The sequence below is a fragment of the Neofelis nebulosa genome, chromosome 11 (genome assembly GCF_028018385.1).
Source record: "Neofelis nebulosa isolate mNeoNeb1 chromosome 11, mNeoNeb1.pri, whole genome shotgun sequence".
NCBI classification, from domain to species: Eukaryota; Metazoa; Chordata; class Mammalia; order Carnivora; family Felidae; genus Neofelis; species Neofelis nebulosa.
In genome coordinates this window covers 74,443,662-74,463,230 of record NC_080792.1, presented here as the reverse complement: position 1 = coordinate 74,463,230, position 19,569 = coordinate 74,443,662, and the positions used below count along the sequence as shown (strand labels likewise).

Sequence of the window (19,569 nt, the reverse complement as noted above, 5' to 3'; positions counted from 1 at the left end):
ACTATGTGCCAGAGCCTGCCCTGGTGCTTAGAAAACATCAGTGAGGGGCACCTGGGTGGCTCAGTCGGTTAAGTGACTGACTTCAGCTCAGGTCATGATCTCGCCATTTCCGAGTTCAAGCCCCATGTTGGGCTCTCTGCTGATGGCTCAGAGCCTGGAGCCGGTTTAGATTCTGTGCCTCCCTCTCTCTCTCTCTCTCTCTACCCCTTCCCCACTCATGTTCTGTCTTTCTCTCTCAAAAATAAACATTTAAAAAATTAAAAAAGAAAAGAAAACATCAGTGAAATAAGCACAAAATCCCCTATACCTTGGAACTCACATTCTAGTTTCATGAGATATAAAATAAATGACACATGTGGCAAAAGTAAATTATTAGGATGCTAGAAGGTGATCTGTGTGGTCAGTAACAGAGCAGAGTATGGGGCTCAGGAACAACCAGGTGATCTTATACCTTCAAAGGTCAGCTAATACTTCTTCAATCTTTCTCCTCCCTGACACACATGAGCATTGTCAGGAAGAAGGGAACATGACCCACAAGTGACATCACCCATCCATCTCATTCCACACTTTGTCTTAGGAGTTTTAGGGGCATTATTAATAAGCAGAGGGAAGTGGAGGATGAAGTTACCATAATATCCCAAAACTCTTTGCTTTTCCCAACAAAAACTTCTTTAACAGAACGGCTTACTAGGCTTTTCCCTCTCTAGTTCTCTAAGTCTTCAGGAAGCCAAGAGGTTCTCCCCAAAGAAAGATGGTACAACACTGTTCTTGTCTCCCAAATTTAGGTTCCAGCAAATGATCTCTAAGTTTACATTTAAAACTAAAATTCTGGGGGCGCCTGGGTGGCTCAGTCGGTTAAGCGTCCGACTTCGGCTCAGGTCACGATCTCGCGGTCCGCGAGTTCGAGCCCCGCGTCGGGCTCTGGGCTGACGGCTCAGAGCCTGGAGCCTGTTTCCGGTTCTGTGTCTCCCTCTCTCTCTGCCCCTCCCCCGTTCATGCTCTGTCTCTCTCTGTCTCAAAAATAAACATTTAAAAAAAAAAAACTAAAATTCTGTACTGGATCATTCTCAAATCACCAGGAAATTTGCAGGAAATGCTACATGATGATATGCATTGACAGGCACATCAGTTGGTAAATGTTCCAGGTGACACTTTTGAATGACTCTGGTTTAGCAAGGCCCTCATAAATCATGGAGTCCAATTCCTAACTAATGTTTACACTCTCATCTGGCCCCAGGACTGCGAGGTCTGATGCTGTCAGTCATGTTGGCCTCTCTCATGAGCTCCATGACCTCCATCTTCAACAGTGCTAGCACCCTCTTTACCATGGACCTGTACACCAAGATTAGGAAACAGGCATCAGAGAAAGAGCTTCTTATAACAGGACGGTGAGAAAATCCTGGTTTCTGTCTAAAATTTCTCTGGAAAGCACAGAAATGCAAGTGAACTAGAACCTTCTCCTTCTTGGGTTCAGTGAAACAAATAATAGAATTCTAGAGTGGGAAAGGGATATTAAGAGGATATTTAATCCAACTTTATTTCTTTCCAGATAGGAAACTTGAGGCCATACTTTTTTTTTTAAGGTTTATTTATTTTTGAGAAAGAGAGACACAGAGTGTGAGTGGGGGAGGGTCAGAGAGAGAGGGAAACACAGAATCCAAAGCGGGCTCCAGGCTCTGATCTGTCAGCACTGAGCTTAACACGGGGCTTGAACTCAGGAACAGTGAGATCAGACCTGAGCCAAAGTTAGATGCTCAACTGACTGAGCCACCCAGGCACCCCAGGGTCATACTTTTAAACGAAATAGTTGCTTTTAAGGGTTTTTCAAATGCCTCTGATTGTCTCTTATTTCTTCCTCCCCTCACACTCTCTTCCAACCATATCTTCATGAAACTCCAGTGGTTCTTATGGGGTATAAAGTTTCATGGGGTTAAAGCAGTCTCTAGAAGTTTCCATGTATATCACATGAAGGAAGTCACAGATTAAGTCATCCACACACTACTACACAGTAGTTTATCAACTGCACTCATTAAGATATGGAGTATCAAGAGGGGGCACCTGCGTGGCTCAGTCAGTTAAGTATCTGATTTCAGCTCAGGTCATGATCTCATTGTTCCTGAGTTCAAGCCCCGTGTTAGGCTCAGTACTGATAGCTCAGAGCCTGGAGCCTGCTTTGGATTCTGTGTCTCCCTCTCTTCCTGCCCCTCCCCTACTCATGCTCTGTCTTTCTCTGTCTCTCAAAACTAAATAAATGCTAAAAAATTAAAAAAAACAGAAATGGAGTATCAAGAGAACCTGACTACCTATGTAAAAGATACTGCTTTGCTGAAGACAGTAACAATCACTTAGTAAATTAAACATTTGCAAGGAAAATTCCAAGGGCTCACTTGGTCCAGATCTTCACTCTGGACGTTATAGGAAAGGAAGAGCAGCAAAGCATCTGTGTTTCTGTAGTAGAGAAAGTGTTGGACCTGAATTCAGTAAGCCCAGGATGCAGAAGTCTACCAATAGGCATATGATCTTGGGTATGAATACCCTTTAAGTCTCTATTTTAAATTAATGAGTTTCTCTCTCTCTCTCTCTCTTATTAAAAGCCTTCTATATCCCAGAATACAAATATGGAAAAGGACATATATGTAAAAAATAATTTCCTGCTTTGTGGGATTTACACCTTTGTTGGCAAGACAATTAATAAATATGTTCTATATCTGATGGCAAAAGTGGCAGGGAGAAAATTAAAGTGAGATTAAATATGGGGGTTACTTAAGACAGGGGTTCAGGGAGTCTTCCCTGAGAAGGTGGCCTTTATGCACAACCATCAGGGAAGTGTGGGAATGAGCCCCATGGCTCTGTGGGGATGGAACAGTAAGTGCTGAATTCTTACAACAGTCATATGTGTGGTGTGAGGACAGCAGGAGTGAGGTTGGCACATACAAGCAAGTGGAAGAGTGATAAGAAACATGATCTGAAAGATAGCTAGAGGTGAAATTATGTAGGGCCATCTAAACCATAACAAGATTTTGGATTTTATTCCACATATGATGGAAAACAACTGAAGATAAGCAAGCAAGGGAGGTACATGACAAGGACAGTGGGTTTTACTTATTGAATCCTTATTATACTCTACCCATCATGCTCAGACTTTCCATGGTTTATCACATTTAATTATTACAAGGTTGCAAAAGTTTTGTGAACTTTCAATGAGACACTTGTGCCTCACTCTCCTGCCCAAATGCCTGTCCCCCATTTCTCCCAGTCCCCACCTCTCTGTTTCAGATAAGCACAGAGAAGTAATGACCTTTTGCAGACAGTCCAGTAAATTATGTGTGTTTCTTCGCACAATAAGTACAGAATATTGAGCTTATTCTCCCTGGACCACAGGACCTGTAAAAAGTTTTTTCACTAACTCCTTCTACCTGCCAAACTACTCAGGTAGTAAAATGCACAAATTAGCATTTCTGGCCAATTCACTCAGTATTCTAGGAGAAAGGATATTTTAATTCCAACCTGTGAAAACTGACTTAGTTTCTCTCAAACTAGGAAAAAAAAGATCAAAATGGGGATCTGCTTTCTTTATCATACAAATGATTACTTACTCATAGAAACAGTGTGGTGTTTTTTCCTAACTGACACATTACATAAATTGCACTAGAAAATTATTAACCAGTTGCTGACATTTGAACTGTTTTATGAATGGATATTTAACCTCACAGTTGAAGCTATTTACAGAGAAGCAATTGCTTTATTGGCATTTTACTAACCTATGGTCATTAAGCATTCCATGGCTTCATGTGAGGTCAAGGAGTGTGATTTTATTTGGAAAATCAATGAATGGCCACAAGAATCAAGAACTGTAAAGCACAGTGGAAGTGCCAATAATGCTTTTGTTTAATATTTAAATCATTTTGCTTTCTCTCCAGGCTATTTATCATTCTATTAATTGCCATCAGCATTTTGTGGGTCCCATTAGTGCAGGTATCTCAAAATGGACAACTATTCCATTATATAGAATCAATTTCTAGCTACCTTGGGCCTCCAATTGCGGCTGTCTTCCTGCTTGCCATCTTCTGTAAAAGAGTCAATGAACAGGTAAGTAAAAAATCGGAAAACTTCTTCCCTGCTGGAGTGAGAATATTTTCTTTCACTGGTAGGAAAATGCATTCTTTCCACCCTGTTTATATAACTCAAAGCCCATCTCAATTTTAATTGTATTCAGCTATAATTCCTGATTCTCATTAAAGTGTGTAAATACATAGGGCACACTTATAGTACAGTCTGTATATTTCTTACAAAATATATACATATATGACACAATACTAAGGAACACAAGTTTTGGAGTAAGACTGACAGAATCCAATCCTGGCTCTATCAATCCTTTGATCTTAAGCAAACCATTTGATTCTGTGTAGAATGAAGATAATCACAGTGCCTACTTTATAGGATTGCTGTTTATTTTAATTTTTTTATGTTTAATTATTTTTGAGAGTGAAAGCAAGAGAGAACATGAGTCGGGGAGGAGCAGAGAGAGAGGGAGACACAGAATCCAAAGCAGGCTCTGGGCTCCAAGCTGTCAGCACAGAGCCCAACACGGGGCTGGAACCCACAAACTGTGAGATCATGATCTGAGCAGAAGTCGGACACTCAACTGAGCCACCCAGGGGATTTATCACCCCAAAAGGGATTTATTTTAATGTGAAGTGCTTAGAAGAAAACCTACCACTCTAGTAACAATTAAAAATGTTAATTTCTAGGGGCATCTGGGTGGCTCAGTCGGTTAAGCCTCCGACTTCGGCTCAGGTCATGGTCTCGCGGTCCGTGAGTTCGAGCCCTGCGTCAGGCTCTGTGCTGACAGCTCAGAGCCTGGAGCCTGCTTCAGATTCTGTGTCTCCCTCTCTCTCTGACCCTCCCCCGTTCATGCTCTGTCTCTCTCTCTGTCTCAAAAATAAATAAACATTAAAAAAATTTTTTTAATGTTAATTTCTGTTATAATATATGTAACTGATTATTTTGGATCATGGGCATTTAATCCCTTAATTGTTTCCAACTGTTAACTTTATTATAATTTTGAAATTAAGAATAGGTACAGAGAGGTTATTATCTTATGTGCTTTTCAAATGTTATTTAGTATTAGTAAGTAGTATTTTGGGATTCAGATTCAGGTCTTCCTCCAACTAAAGCTCATGCTTTTAATGTCTATGCAATACCATTTCCCCTTGAACATAACATCTTGATCAGAGGACTAGAGGACATATGTTTCCAAGCCCACCAGCTTCTCAGAGAATACAGATGCTCTTAATTGCCAAAAGCTTAATAGAACTATCATAACTATCTAATATCAACTCTGTAAATTGTGTAACATAAGCCATAGTTCTGTTTATTCTATAAAATAAGCCACAACTTATAAAATCTATATATAAAATAAAACTCAAGGTAAACTTAAGCTTGGGTCAGAGTGTACAGTAGTGCCCTGAAGTAGTGTCTGATGCAATGAAATTTCAGTATCACTAAATAAACACATGTATTTGTACCTTTTTCTTGCTTTGGTGACTTTATGCTCAGGGTTAGCCATTATTGGTTCTTAATGGAGAAAGTAGGTAGGATGATAATTGTTACCTGCTCAAATGAGCTTCTCATCTTTTCTAAATACTCTGATTTTATTCTTGTTTCTTTTGCAGGGAGCCTTCTGGGGTCTAGTCATTGGACTTGTGATTGGCCTTATTCGCATGATTGCAGAGTTTGCCTATGGAACAGGAAGTTGCTTGGCTGCCAGTGACTGTCCCAAGGTCATCTGTGGAGTGCACTATCTGTACTTTGCCATCATCCTCTTTTTTGTTTCCATACTAGTTGTCCTGGGAATTTCCCTGTTAACAAAACCCATTCCTGATGTACATGTGAGTACTCATTTTAAAATAAGAGTTCTTGGTGTGCCTGGGTGGCTCAGTCAGTTAAGCAACAGACTCTTGATTTTGGCTTAGGTCATGATCCCAGCGTCATGACATCAAGCTCCGTGTCAGGCTCTGCACTGGGCATGGAGCTTGCTTGGGGTTCTCTAAATAAATAAATAAATAAATAAATAAATAAATAAGGGTTCTTTGCCTTCTGGGGTATTAGGAAATGGGCTTCACCCTCAAAAAACTTCACAATGCACTTAGTAGGTAAATCTTTATCTTTATTATAGGATACCAGAAAGAGAGTAACTAGTGTTGCCTAAGAGATTGGAAAACACTTCACAGCAGAGTTGCAATCTGGCCTGGGACTACTTGGGGATGAGTAGAATTTCATACACGATACAAATACACCAATACAGAGATTTAAAAAAATAAAAGTACATGGTACCAGGTGGCAGGAAAAAGACAAATAGAATGAGATGCCTTTCAAATTGGCAAAGAAGTTTAATATGAATATGTCTAATGTTGGTAAGAATGTTGGGGAATGTCCACACTCCAAAATCATTGGTGAATGTATGAATTTTATAATTTGTAGAAAGGCAATTGGGGAGTATTTATCAATTAAAATTAAAATTCTCATACCTTATGAACCAACATCCCCATTTCTAGGAACTTATTGTGTAGAAATACTTCTACAAGTAGGAAATATATATATAAATTTTCTCTGCAAAGGTTTCTAGTAGAAAAAGATGGAGACAACCCAAATTTCCATTGCTAGTGGAATGGATACACAATAATAGTACACTAAATATTATGCATCTGTTCAAAACCCTGAGGAGCTCAATCATTTCCTTTTTAAATTTCCATGACATGGGTAAGTGGGGAAAAATGCTTGCAGAATATAGTATTATATAATATCACTTTTTGAAAATAAAACACACACACAAAATGTGTGTGTGTGTGTATATATATATATATATATATATATATATATATATTTGTCTAACAATGGAAAAAATACCTTAAAGCATATACACCACAAACTTTCAATAAAAGGTATCATCTCTGGGGGGGAAACATTATAGAGGACCGGCAAATATTAGTCATTTTTTTTCATGAAATTTATTGTCAAATTGGTTTCCATACAACACCCAGTGCTCATCCCAAAAGGTGCCCTCCTCAATACCCATCACCCACCCTCCCCTCCCTCCCACCCCCCATCAACCCTCAGTTTGTTCTCAGTTTTTAACAGTCTCTTATGCTTTGGCTCTCTCTCACTCTAACCTCTTTTTTTTTTTTCTTCCCCTCCCCCATGGGTTTCTGTTACGTTTCTCAGGATCCACATAAGAGTGAAACCATATGGTATCTGTCTTTCTCTGTATGGCTTATTTCACTTAGCATCACACTCTCCAGTTCCATCCACATTGCTACAAAAGGCCATATTTCATTCTTTCTCATTGCCACGTAGTACTCCATTGTGTATATAAACCACAATTTCTTTATCCATTCATCAGTTGATGGACATTTAGGCTCTTTCCATAATTTGGCTATTGTTGAGAGTGCTGCTATAAACATTGGGGTACAAGTGCCCCTATGCATCAGTACTCCTGTATCCCTTGGATAAATTCCTAGCAGTGCTATTGCTGGGTCATAGGGTAGGTCTATTTTTAATTTTCTGAGGAACCTCCACACTGCTTTCCAGAGCGGCTGCACCAATTTGCATTCCCACCAACAGTGCAAGAGGGTTCCTGTTTCTCCACATCCTCTCCAGCATCTATAGTCTCCTGATTTCTTCATTTTGGCCACTCTGACTGGTGTGAGGTGATATCTGAGTGTGGTTTTGATTTGTATTTCCCTGATAAGGAGCGACATTGAACATCTTTTCATGTGCCTGTTGGCCATCCGGATGTCTTCTTTAGAGAAGTGTCTATTCATGTTTTCTGCCCATTTCTTCACTGGGTTATTTGTTTTTCGGGTGTGGAGTTTGGTGTGCTCTTTATAGATTTTGGATACTAGCCCTTTGTCCGATGTGTCATTTGCAAATATCTTTTCCCATTCCGTTGGTTGCCTTTTAGTTTTGTTGGTTGTTTCCTTTGCTGTGCAGAAGCTTTTTATCTTCATAAGGTCCCAGTCGTTCACTTTTGCTTTTAATTCCCTTGCCTTTGGGGATGTGTCGAGTAAGAGATTGCTACGGCTGAGGTCAGAGAGGTCTTTTCCTGCTTTCTCCTCTAAGGTTTTGATGGTTTCCTGTCTCACATTCAGGTCCTTTATCCATTTTGAGTTTATTTTTGTGAATGGTGTGAGAAAGTGGTCTAGTTTCAACCTTCTGCATGTTGCTGTCCAGTTCTCCCAGCACCATTTGTTAAAGAGACAGTCTTTTTTCCATTGGATGTTCTTTCCTGCTTTGTCAAAGATGAGTTGGCCATACGTTTGTGGGTCTAGTTCTGGGGTTTCTATTCTATTCCATTGGTCTATGTGTCTGTTTTTGTGCCAATACCATGCTGTCTTGATGATGACAGCTTTGTAGTAGAGGCTAAAGTCTGGGATTGTGATGCCTCCTGCTTTGGTCTTCTTCTTCAAAATTACTTTGGCTATTCGGGGCCTTTTGTGGTTCCATATGAATTTTAGGATTGCTTGTTCTAGTTTTGAGAAGAATGCTGGTGCAATTTTGATTGGGATTGCATTGAATGTGTAGATAGCTTTGGGTAGTATTGACATTTTGACAATATTTATTCTTCCAATCCATGAGCAGGGAATGTCTTTCCATTTCTTTAAATCTTCTTCAATTACCTTCATAAGATTTCTATAGTTTTCAGCATACAGATCTTTTACATCTTTGGTTAGATTTATTCCTAGGTATTTTATGCTTCTTGGTGCAATTGTGAATGGGATCAGTTTCTTTATTTGTCTTTCTGTTGCTTCATTGTTAGTGTATAAGAATGCAACTGATTTCTGTACATTGATTTTGTATCCTGCAACTTTGCTGAATTCATGTATCAGTTCTAGCAGACTTTTGGTGGAGTCTATCGGATTTTCCATGTATACTATCATGTCATCTGCAAAAAGTGAAAGCTTGACTTCATCTTTGCCAATTTTGATGCCTTTGATTTCCTTTTGTTGTCTGATTGCTGATGCTAGAACTTCCAGCACTATATTAAACAACAGCGGTGAGAGTGGGCATCCCTGTCGTGTTCCTGATCTCAGAGAAAAAGCTCTCAGTTTTTCCCCGTTGAGGATGATGTTAGCTGTGGGCTTTTCATAAATGGCTTTTATGATCTTTAAGTATGTTCCTTCTATCCCGACTTTCTCCAGGGTTTTTATTAAGAAAGGGTGCTGGATTTTGTCAAAGGCCTTTTCTGCATCAATTGACAGGATCATATGGTTCTTATCTTTTTTTTTGTTAACGTGATGTATCACGTTGATTGATTTGCGAATGTTGAACCAGCCCTGCATCCCAGGAATGAATCCCACTTGATCATGGTGAATAATTCTTTTTATATGCTGTTGAATTCGATTTGCTAGTATCTTATTGAGAATTTTTGCATCCATATTCATCAGGGATATTGGCCTGTAGTTCTCTTTTTTTACTGGGTCTCTGTCTGGTTTAGGAATCAAAGTAATACTGGCTTCATAGAATGAGTCTGGAAGTTTTCCTTCCCTTTCTATTTCTTGGAATAGCTTGAGAAGGATAGGTATTATCTCTGCTTTAAACGTCTGGTAGAACTCCCCTGGGAAGCCATCTGGTCCTGGACTCTTATTTGTTGGGAGAGTTTTGATAACCGATTCAATTTCTTCGCTGGTTATGGGTCTGTTCAAGCTTTCTATTTCCTCCTGATTGAGTTTTGGAAGAGTGTGGGTGTTTAGGAATTTGTCCATTTCTTCCAGGTTGTCCAATTTGTTGGCATATAATTTTTCATAGTATTCCCTGATAATTGTTTGTATCTCTGAGGGATTGGTTGTAATAATTCCATTTTCATTCATGATTTTATCTATTTGGGTCATCTCCCTTTTCTTTTTGAGAAGCCTGGCTAGAGGTTTGTCAATTTTGTTTATTTTTTCAAAAAACCAACTCTTGGTTTCATTGATCTGCTCTACAGTTTTTTTAGATTCTATATTGTTTATTTCTGCTCTGATCATTATTATTTCTCTTCTTCTGCTGGGTTTAGGCTGTCTTTGCTGTTCTGCTTCTATTTCCTTTAGGTGTGCTGTTAGATTTTGTATTTGGGATTTTTCTTGTTTCTTGAGATAGGCCTGGATTGCAATGTATTTTCCTCTCAGGACTGCCTTCGCTGCATCCCAAAGCGTTTGGATTGTTGTATTTTCATTTTCGTTTGTTTCCATATATTTTTTAATTTCTTCTCTAATTGCCTGGTTGACCCACTCATTCGTTAGTAGGGTGTTCTTTAACCTCCATGCTTTTGGAGGTTTTCCAGACTTTTTCCTGTGGTTGATTTCAAGCTTCATAGCATTGTGGTCTGAAAGGATGCATGGTATAATTTCAATTCTTGTAAACTTATGAAGGGCTGTTTTGTGACCCAGTATATGATCTATCTTGGAGAATGTTCCATGTGCACTCGAGAAGAAAGTATATTCTGTTGCTTTGGGATGCAGAGTTCTAAATATATCTGTCAAGTCCATCTGATCCAATGTATCATTCAGGGCCCTTGTTTCTTTATTGACCATGTGTCTAGATGATCTATCCATTTCTGTAAGTGGGGTGTTAAAGTCCCCTGCAATGACCACATTCTTATCAATAAGGTTGCTTATGTTTATGAGTAATTGTTTTATATATTTGGGGGCTCCGGTATTCGGCGCATAGACATTTATAATTGTTAGCTCTTCCTGATGGATAGGCCCCGTAATTATTATATAATGCCCTTCTTCATCTCTTGTTACAGCCTTTAATTTAAAGTCTAGTTTGTCTGATATAAGTATGGCTACTCCAGCTTTCTTTTGGCTTCCGGTAGCATGATAAATAGTTCTCCATCCCCTCATTCTCAATCTAAAGGTGTCCTCAGATCTAAAATGAGTCTCTTGTAGACACCAAATAGATGGGTCTTGTTTTTTTATCCATTCTGATAGCCTATGTCTTTTGGTTGGAGCATTTAATCCATTTATATTCAGTGTTATTATAGAAAGATACGGGTTTAGAGTCATTGTGATGTCTGTATGTTTTATGCTTGTAGTGATGTCTCTGGTACTTTGTCTCACAGGATCCCCCTTAGGATCTCTTGTAGGGCTGGTTTCGTGGTGACAAATTCCTTCAGTTTTTGTTTGTTTGGGAAGACCTTTATCTCTCCTTCTATTCTAAATGACAGACTTGCTGGATAAAGGATTCTCGGCTGCATATTTTTTCTGTTTAGCACACTGAAGATATCGTGCCAAGCCTTTCTGGCCTGCCAAGTTTCAAAAGAGAGTTCAGTCACGAGTCTTATAGGTCTCCCTTTATATGTGAGGGCATGTTTATCCCTTGCTGCTTTCAGAATTTTCTCTTTATCCTTGTATTTTGCCAGTTTCACTATGATATGTCGTGCAGAAGATCGATTCAAGTTACGTCTGAAGGGAGTTCTCTGTGCCTCTTGGATTTCAATGCCTTTTTCCTTCCCAGTTCAGGGAAGTTCTCAGCTATAATTTCTTCAAGTACCCCTTCAGCACCTTTCCCTCTCTCTTCCTCCTCTGGGATACCAATTATGCATATATTATTTCTTTTTAGTGTATCACTTAGTTCTCTAATTTTCCCCTCATACTCCTGGATTTTTTTATCTCTCTTTCTCTCAGCTTCCTCTTTTTCCATAACTTTATCTTCTAGTTCACCTATTCTCTCCTCTGCCTCTTCAATCCGAGCCTTCGTGGTTTCCATTTTGTTTTGCATTTCGTTTAAAGCGTTTTTCAGCTCCTCGTGACTGTTCCTTAGTCCCTTGATCTCTGTGGCAAGAGATTCTCTGCTGTCCTCTATACTGTTTTCAAGCCCAGCGATTAATTTTATGACTATTATTCTAAATTCACTTTCTGTTATATTATTTAAATCCTTTTTGATCAGCTCACTGGCTGTTGTTATTTCCTGGAGATTCTTCTGAGGGGAATTCTTCCGTTTGGTCATTTTGGATAGTCCCTGGAGTGGTGAGGACCTGCAGGGCACTTCCCCTGTGCTGTGGTGTATAACTGGAGTTGGTGGGCGGGGCCGCAGTCCGACCTGATGTCTGCCCCCAGCCCACCGCTGGGGCCACAGTCAGACTGGTGTGTGCCTTCTCTTCCCCTCTCCTAGGGGCGGGATTCACTGTGGGTTGGCGTGTCCCATCTGGGCTACTTGCACACTGCCAGGCTTGTGGTGCTGGGGAGCTGGCGTATTAGCTGGGGTGGGTAGGCAAGGTGCACGGGGGCAGGAGGGGCAGGCTTAGCTCGCTTCTCCTTAGGTGATCCACTTCAGGAGGGGCCCTGTGGCAGCGGGAGGGAGTCAGATCTGCTGCCGGAGGTTTGGCCCCGCAGAAGCACAGAGTTGGGTGTTTGCGCGGAGCAAGCAAGTTCCCTGGCAGGAACTGGTTCCCTTTGGGATTTTGGCTGGTGAATGGGCAGGGGAGATGCGCTGGCAAGCGCCTTTGTTCCCCGCCAAGCTGAGCTCTGTCGCCCGGGGGCTCAGCAACTCTCCCTCCCTTTGTCCTCCAGCCTTCCCGCTTTCCAAGCAGAGCTATTAACTTATGACCTCCCAGACGCTAAGTCGCGCTTGCTGTGGGAACACAGTCCGTCTGGCCCCTCCGCTTTTGCCAGCCAGACTCGGGGGCTCTGCTTGGCCAGCGAGCCGCCCCTCCGCCCCGGCTCCCTCCCGCCAGTCCATGGAGCACGCACCGCCTCGCCGCCCTTCCTACCCTCTTCCGTGGGCCTCTCTCGTCTGCGCTTGGCTCCGGAGACTCCGTTCTGCTAATCCTCTGGAGGTTTTCTGGGTTATTAGGCAGGTGTAGGTGGAATCTAAGTGATCAGCAGGACGCGCGGTGAGCCCAGCATCCTCCTACGCCGCCATCTTCCCTCAGAAATTATTAGTCATTTTTTAAACTTAAATACTGCTTATATACTAACACTGTTTGAATGTATTACTAACATGTATAACTTATATTTATTTTGCATGTATCACTCGATCTTTGAAGCAATATTTATTTGCATATTCCTGTAAAAAGTAGTAAATATTATTTGTGGATGGGGAAACCTGAAACACAGAATGGTTCAAATTACTTTTCTAAAGACATGTCACCAGAAGTAACAATGAAATATTTGTGTTGAATATTAGGAGTTGAATGAAAAAAAAAAACACTAGAAAATATGTTATATTTTTCAAGGAAATATAAATATTAAGCTTTTTATGGCAATAAAAATAATATAATTTATTATTGATTTTTTAAATGTGTCTAAAGGACCAATAAGACCATTTATCTAATTTATGTTTATGTTTCATAAATGTACTGTGAGGTGTGAATTTTCAAAATCAACTGATAAATATCAATAGTCCTGTCAGAGAAGGTCAGGAGTAGTGTTGTGGATCTAACCTAGCTGTGCAGTAAAAAGAAATCTCAGGGGGTGCATGGAAATATTAATCATATTTGCAGAAAACAATTAAATTCTATAAAGCTTATAACAGTTTTAAAATAATGATACAGTTGACAAAAGCTTGGAGGTTGGCTGGAAAATGGATGTATAAGGGCACAAATTGTTATCATAACTTAATAGTAGTACATAGATATTATCTAAACATGATGGATCCAGAAATGGAGCTAAAGAAGATATTTTAAAATTTACAAAGGTACCCACTAGACAAACTGAAAGTAATAATAATGCAACTAATAACAGCTGAATGATAAGGACAATGAGTGAAGCAGAGGTATATGTAAGTTAGATAAATATTTGACTTTTATGAAATTATAAACCCAGAAGTAAGAGTTTTAAGAATATTGCTTAAGATGGGGCACCTGGGTGGTTCAATCACCTCATGGTTTGTGGGTTCGAGCCCGGCATCAGGCTCTATGCTGACAGCTCAGAGCCTGGAGCCTGCTTCAGATTCTGTGTCTTCCTCTCTCTCTGCCCCTACCCCGCTCATACTCTGTCTCTCTCTGTCTCTCAAAAATGAATAAAGGTTAAAAAAATTTAAGGAATATTACTTATGAGTGTTTAATAACTACTGGAAGAGTTAAAAACATAAGTAATTCTAAATGGTTAGTGTGTTTTTGTGAATTTGTGTGGTAGAAGACTATACATATACTATGTAATGTCATTTGATTTTCTTGCACTATACAATAAATGAATGTACCATCGTATTATTTAAACATTTGCTCCATCACTAATGTGCTTGTCTATGGTCTTTGTGTAGCTGTATCGTCTGTGCTGGGCTCTTCGGAATAGTACAGAGGAACGAATTGATTTAGATGCAGAAGAGAAAAGACATGAGGAAGTTGATAATGATGTTGATGAAGGTAATATCTGGTTTACATTTGGTTTTCATGTAGAAATTCTGTGTACCTGAACTGGTTTCATGTTTGCTTAATTTTTTTAATGCCACTAAATTCGGTTTCTGAAAAAGCTGTTAGATTTATGGTAAACTGAAACTTTAAAATCTTATCTTCCCCAAAGCTAAAGATAATTCATTACAAATGAAATATCCCCATTCATCCACCTGTCCATCAGTCTGTCTGTCCATTCAACCATCATTTATCCATGGAACTGTGTACCAGCTCTAACATGAAAATCAATCCAGTGTCTCCTATTCCTAGTCACATATTAAATGTTCGACAAATCAATCTTGATTGATAGTGATTAAGCATCTAGCATCTAGTCCTACCTTTTTCTTCAACTTTTTTTCCTCACTATTCTCTCCAATATACCATCCATTCCAGCCAGGCAGATTTCTTCACCTTCCTGCCATGTATACCAAGCTCTTAGAATATTTCTACTTCCTCTCTGAGAGAGAAAAAGTTGCCTATTCTTTGACACTAGGTTCTAATTTCATTGCCTTCATTGAAACTTCTCTAGCATCCACCCCATAGCTCTTTGTTTACTTGGCATTTTTTTAACTTATTTTATTTTATTTTTGAGAAACACACAAAGAGAGAGAGAGACAGAGAGAGAGAGCACACAATAGTGGGGAGGGGCAGAGACAGAGAGGGAGACAGAGGATCTGAAGCAGGCTCTGTAATGACAGCAGAGAGCCTGATGTGGGGCTCAAACCTATGAACAGTGAGATCATGACCTGAGCCAAAGTTGGATGCTCAACCGACTGAGCCACCCAGGCGCCCCTACCTGGAATTTTTAAAACCATTGACAAAGTTTACCACTTCAGGATATGTTGTCTGGAACTCCACACTAATTGTTTCATTTGATTTGGCTTGGGATCTTCAACTTGAAGGAAGGATGAATGCCTTCTACTGCTTTTGGATTTTTATATCAGTATTCCTGAGTAAGACTGGACTACATAGTTTTCCTTTTTTGTACTTTATCTGGTTTTGGTATTAAGATCATAGTGTTCTTGGGGCATTTAGGTGGCTCAGTCAGTTAAGTGTCCGACTCCGGATTTTGGCTCAGGTCATGATCTCAGGGTTATGGGATGGAGCCCCGCACTGGGCTTTGCACTGGGCTCCACGCTGAGCTCCACACTGGGCATGGAGCCTGCTTAAGATTCTCTCTTTCTTCCTCTACTGCTCTCTCTCTCTCTCCCAAAAATAGATCTTAGTGTTCTCATAGAATGAATTGGAGATATTTCAATAAGAGTAGAATGATATCTGCATCAAAATTTTGGTATTTTGCCAATAACAGCATTAGGCATTGGGGGGCTGGTGAGTGTGTGTGTGTGTGTGTGTGTGTGTGAGAGAGAGAGAGAGAGAGACAGAGAGAGAGAGAGACTTTTAAACTGATTAAATTTGTGTTTAATCAATGCCTATAGAGCTATTAAAGTTTCCATTTCTTGGATAATCAGTTTGGGAAAATTATGTTTCCTAGGATTGTGTCTATTTAATACACACTTTAAATATAATTACAAGAAGTTATTTATACTATTTATTGGCTTTTCTATCCCTACTACCTCTGTAGTTATGCCTTCCCTTTTATTCTTTATGTAATTATTTATGATGTCTCTTTTTTCTTGATAAATTTCACTAAAGACTAGCCTATTTTACTTCTCTTAAAGGACCAACTTGGACTTTGTTATTTTTCTCTATTGTTACCCTTCTTTTCTATTTTATTACTTTCTGTCTCATTTGTATACCCTTCCATTTACTTTATTTGGGTTTATTGTTATTTTTTTCTAACTTAAATTGAATATTATTTCATTAATTTTCAGTCTCCCTTCTTTTATAATGTAAATAAGTAAGGCTACACATTTTTCTCAGAGTGATGTTTTTACTACATCTCACTTCTTTTATTTTGTAGAATTTTCTTTACCATTCATTTATAAGAATAGTCTCACATTCATTATGGTTTTTCATGGAAATTTGAACTTGGAAGTATGTTTTAAATTTTCTAATGCACAAATAGCGTTGTACTTAGAGCTTTTGTATTTTTGCCAATTTATCTTCAGGACAGACTTTCTATTGTTATATAATCAAAGTTATCTATATTTTTCTCAGAGATTCCTGCAACACTTAAAAGTGTTTGTAAGTTTTTTCAGTTTTTTTTAAGTTTTTTTTAAGTTTTTATGTATCAGTTTCTTTTATTTTTTTTTATTATATTAAACTTATTGTCAAATTAGTTTCCATACAACACCCAGTGCTCATCCTAAAAGATGCCCTCTTCAATGCCCATCACCTACCCTCCCCTCCCTCCCACCCCCCATCAACCCTCAGTTTGTTCTCAGTTTTTAAGAGTCTCTTATGCTTTGGCTCTCTCTCCCACTCTAACCTCTTTTTTTTCTTTTTTTTTTCCTTCCCCTCCCCCATGGGTTTCTGTTAAGTTTCTCAGGATCCACATAAGAGTGAAAACATATAAAAAAAAAAACTTTAAAAAAAGTGATTGTAATCATCCTTTACAGTCATCTGTACTCCATTGGCAGGGATATTATTTCCCATGTTTTGTGATCATTCATTTATCTTTCTTTGTTTCAGATAATCCTGAGGAACCTCATGGATGTCTCAAGAAGGCTTATGACTTATTCTGTGGTTTGCAGAAGAAAAGCCCCAAGTTGAGCAGAGAGGAGGAAGAAGCCCAGAAAAAGAAGTTGACAGACACATCTGAGAAGCCTTTATGGAGGGCTATAGTGAATGTCAATGCCATTCTTCTCCTGGCAGTGGCTGTCTTTGTCCATGGGTATTTTGCCTGAACTCTATCTAAGCCACTAAATATTTATTAAGCAAAGGATAATTTTATTGATTTTTTCACTTTTAGAGTTTGTTGTGTTTCAGAAGGGAGATAATTTCAAAAGGGATGAAGCAGTGGGTAATTTTATCATATGAGATGACTAGACTATAGACCTGATTTTTAGTTTTTGTTGTTCTTTTATGTCAATTAAAAAAAGAGTTGATAATTTAGAAAGCCAGGGAGCTGACTCTATATTTTTGTGTAAACTAGAAGCATTGTGTCTAAATTTTTTTATAGCTCACCAGGTAGATTTCCCTACCTTACATTTGCTTTCTATTCCCGAGATTTCCATGTAGAAGGAATGCCTCTCCCAACTCTGCCTCACATAGTAACCTCCTCATCTATAAAACAGTGACCTTTTCCTCTCAACTTCACTTCACTGACCTCAAGGAAAATAGGAATATTTCCTAAGAGTTGAGGGGAGGTGAGCTAGAAATGTCTGTTGTAAATATTTTTATGAATTTACTGGAAATTATTACTTTATGTCTTAAATAAAACCATTCCAGTAAATGTTAGCATATTAAGCCATTGATTTCTTAAGCTACTTTATAAAAATGTAATTCACATACCATAAAATGCACCTACTTACAGTGTACAATTCAGTGTATTTTAGAATATTCACAGTTGTTCAACAATTACCACAATCTGATTTCATATACTAACATTAATTTGTTTATTGACATTGTTATTTGGGAATATATATTTCTCTGTATTTCTGTGTTATTTTGACATTCTGAATGACAGTTATCTTTTTGTAGGATTATATGTAGTTTTAAAACACATCTTTTTAGAAGTAAATCAGCACATGAAAATGTTTTTTAAAAATTGCGTAAGAAACATCTATCATAGGTTTGAGTGGAAGAGAGCCAAAGCATAAGAGACTTAAAAACTGAGAACAAACTGAGGGTTGATGGGGGGTGGGAGGGAGGGGTGGGTGGGTGATGGGTATTGAGGAGGGCACCTTTTGGGATGAGCACTGGGTGTTGTATGGAAACCAGTTTGACAATAAACTTCATATATTGAAAAAAAAGAAAGATCTATCATATTGCTACAAAATTCAAACAATTCTTTGTTCTGTGGAATTAAATATAATACTCTCCACTGACAATCTATCACTCCCATCTACTCCCACTAACTTTACAGAAGAATAACTGTTAATAGTTTAGAGCATATGTGAAAGTAATTTTTCTATTTTTACACATATTTTCACACTCTGCAATCTTATTCTATATGTTGTACTGTGACTGGCTTTGCCATATAAAATTTATCTTGGAGATCTCTGCCTGTTAATACATATGGGTACAGCTCCTTTTTAATAGTTGCACACTATTCCATGAAATCATTTGCCACAACTTGACCATTTTTCTACTGAAAACCATGCATGTTGTTTTCAATTATTTACTATTATCAATGATACTCTACCATATGTACCTGTATATTCATCTTTTGGTACATTAACAGCTTTGTTTTCTTTAATAATTGATTCTTAGGAAATGAATACTGGAACAAGGGGTATGAACATTTAATAATTTGATAAATATTCAAAAGTTATGTTCCAAAAATGATTCACCAATTTATATTCTCACCATCAGTGTATGAAAATTCCTATTTATTCACACCCTTAATTACAGAGTATGTTATCAATTTTAATTCATTTTTGTCAATTTGATGAGTGAAAAATAATTTAATTTTTTAAATTTGTGTTTCTCCACTTAATGAGATTTTATGTATTTACACATATTTGTTAGCTATTTGTGTTTTTTTCTTCTGTGAATTTCTTGATATATTTTACCAATTTTCTAATTCATTTATAGATATTCTTTAGTCTATATACTTATTAGTTGCATTTGAATTGCAAATATTTTTTCTTGAAGTCTTGCCTTTTAATTTTATGCTGTTCTTGAGTATACAGAAGCTCTAATTTTTATTTAGTAAGATATATTCATCTTTTCCTTATAGCTTCTGGGTTTTGTGGCTTATTCTCAGTGGCTTACTTTGTCCTTTGGGAGTTTTTTGTCACTGTTTTGTTATGTTGTAAAGAATGTTGTCACACCCTACTCTATTTTGCAATTTATTTTTCTCTCTTTATAATATGTGGTGGACTAAATTAAACCCAACTAATGTAAATCACAAGAATTCATTTTAATTTCTGCCTAATAACATTACATTAAATGCATTCTATTTCCTTAACAATGTCCCCTTTGGATGGATATCCTAAATATTCTAAATATCTTTTCCACCACAAATAATGTTGCAATAATTACCCTTATACATAGATCCCCACTGATGATTTTGTAAGACAGAATCCTCAAAGTAGTATAATTAAGCAATTGAGATAGTTATTTATATTTTA

General features: G+C 38.2%; 1 protein-coding gene across 1 annotated transcript in view; it reads left to right on the top strand.

The window, feature by feature from the left end:
* Positions 1–18,115, top strand: part of LOC131489121 (solute carrier family 5 member 4) — a 44,977-nt gene extending 26,862 nt beyond the window's left edge. Inside the window, exons 11-15 of the mRNA XM_058690936.1 lie at positions 1,238–1,388; positions 3,921–4,089; positions 5,676–5,891; positions 14,242–14,344; positions 16,964–18,115. Of these exons, the coding sequence (XP_058546919.1) occupies positions 1,238–1,388; positions 3,921–4,089; positions 5,676–5,891; positions 14,242–14,344; positions 16,964–17,178 (854 nt within the window). The 3' untranslated portion in view covers positions 17,179–18,115. The remainder of the gene's footprint in view (positions 1–1,237; positions 1,389–3,920; positions 4,090–5,675; positions 5,892–14,241; positions 14,345–16,963) is intronic.
* The last annotated feature ends 1,454 nt before the right edge of the window (positions 18,116–19,569 follow it).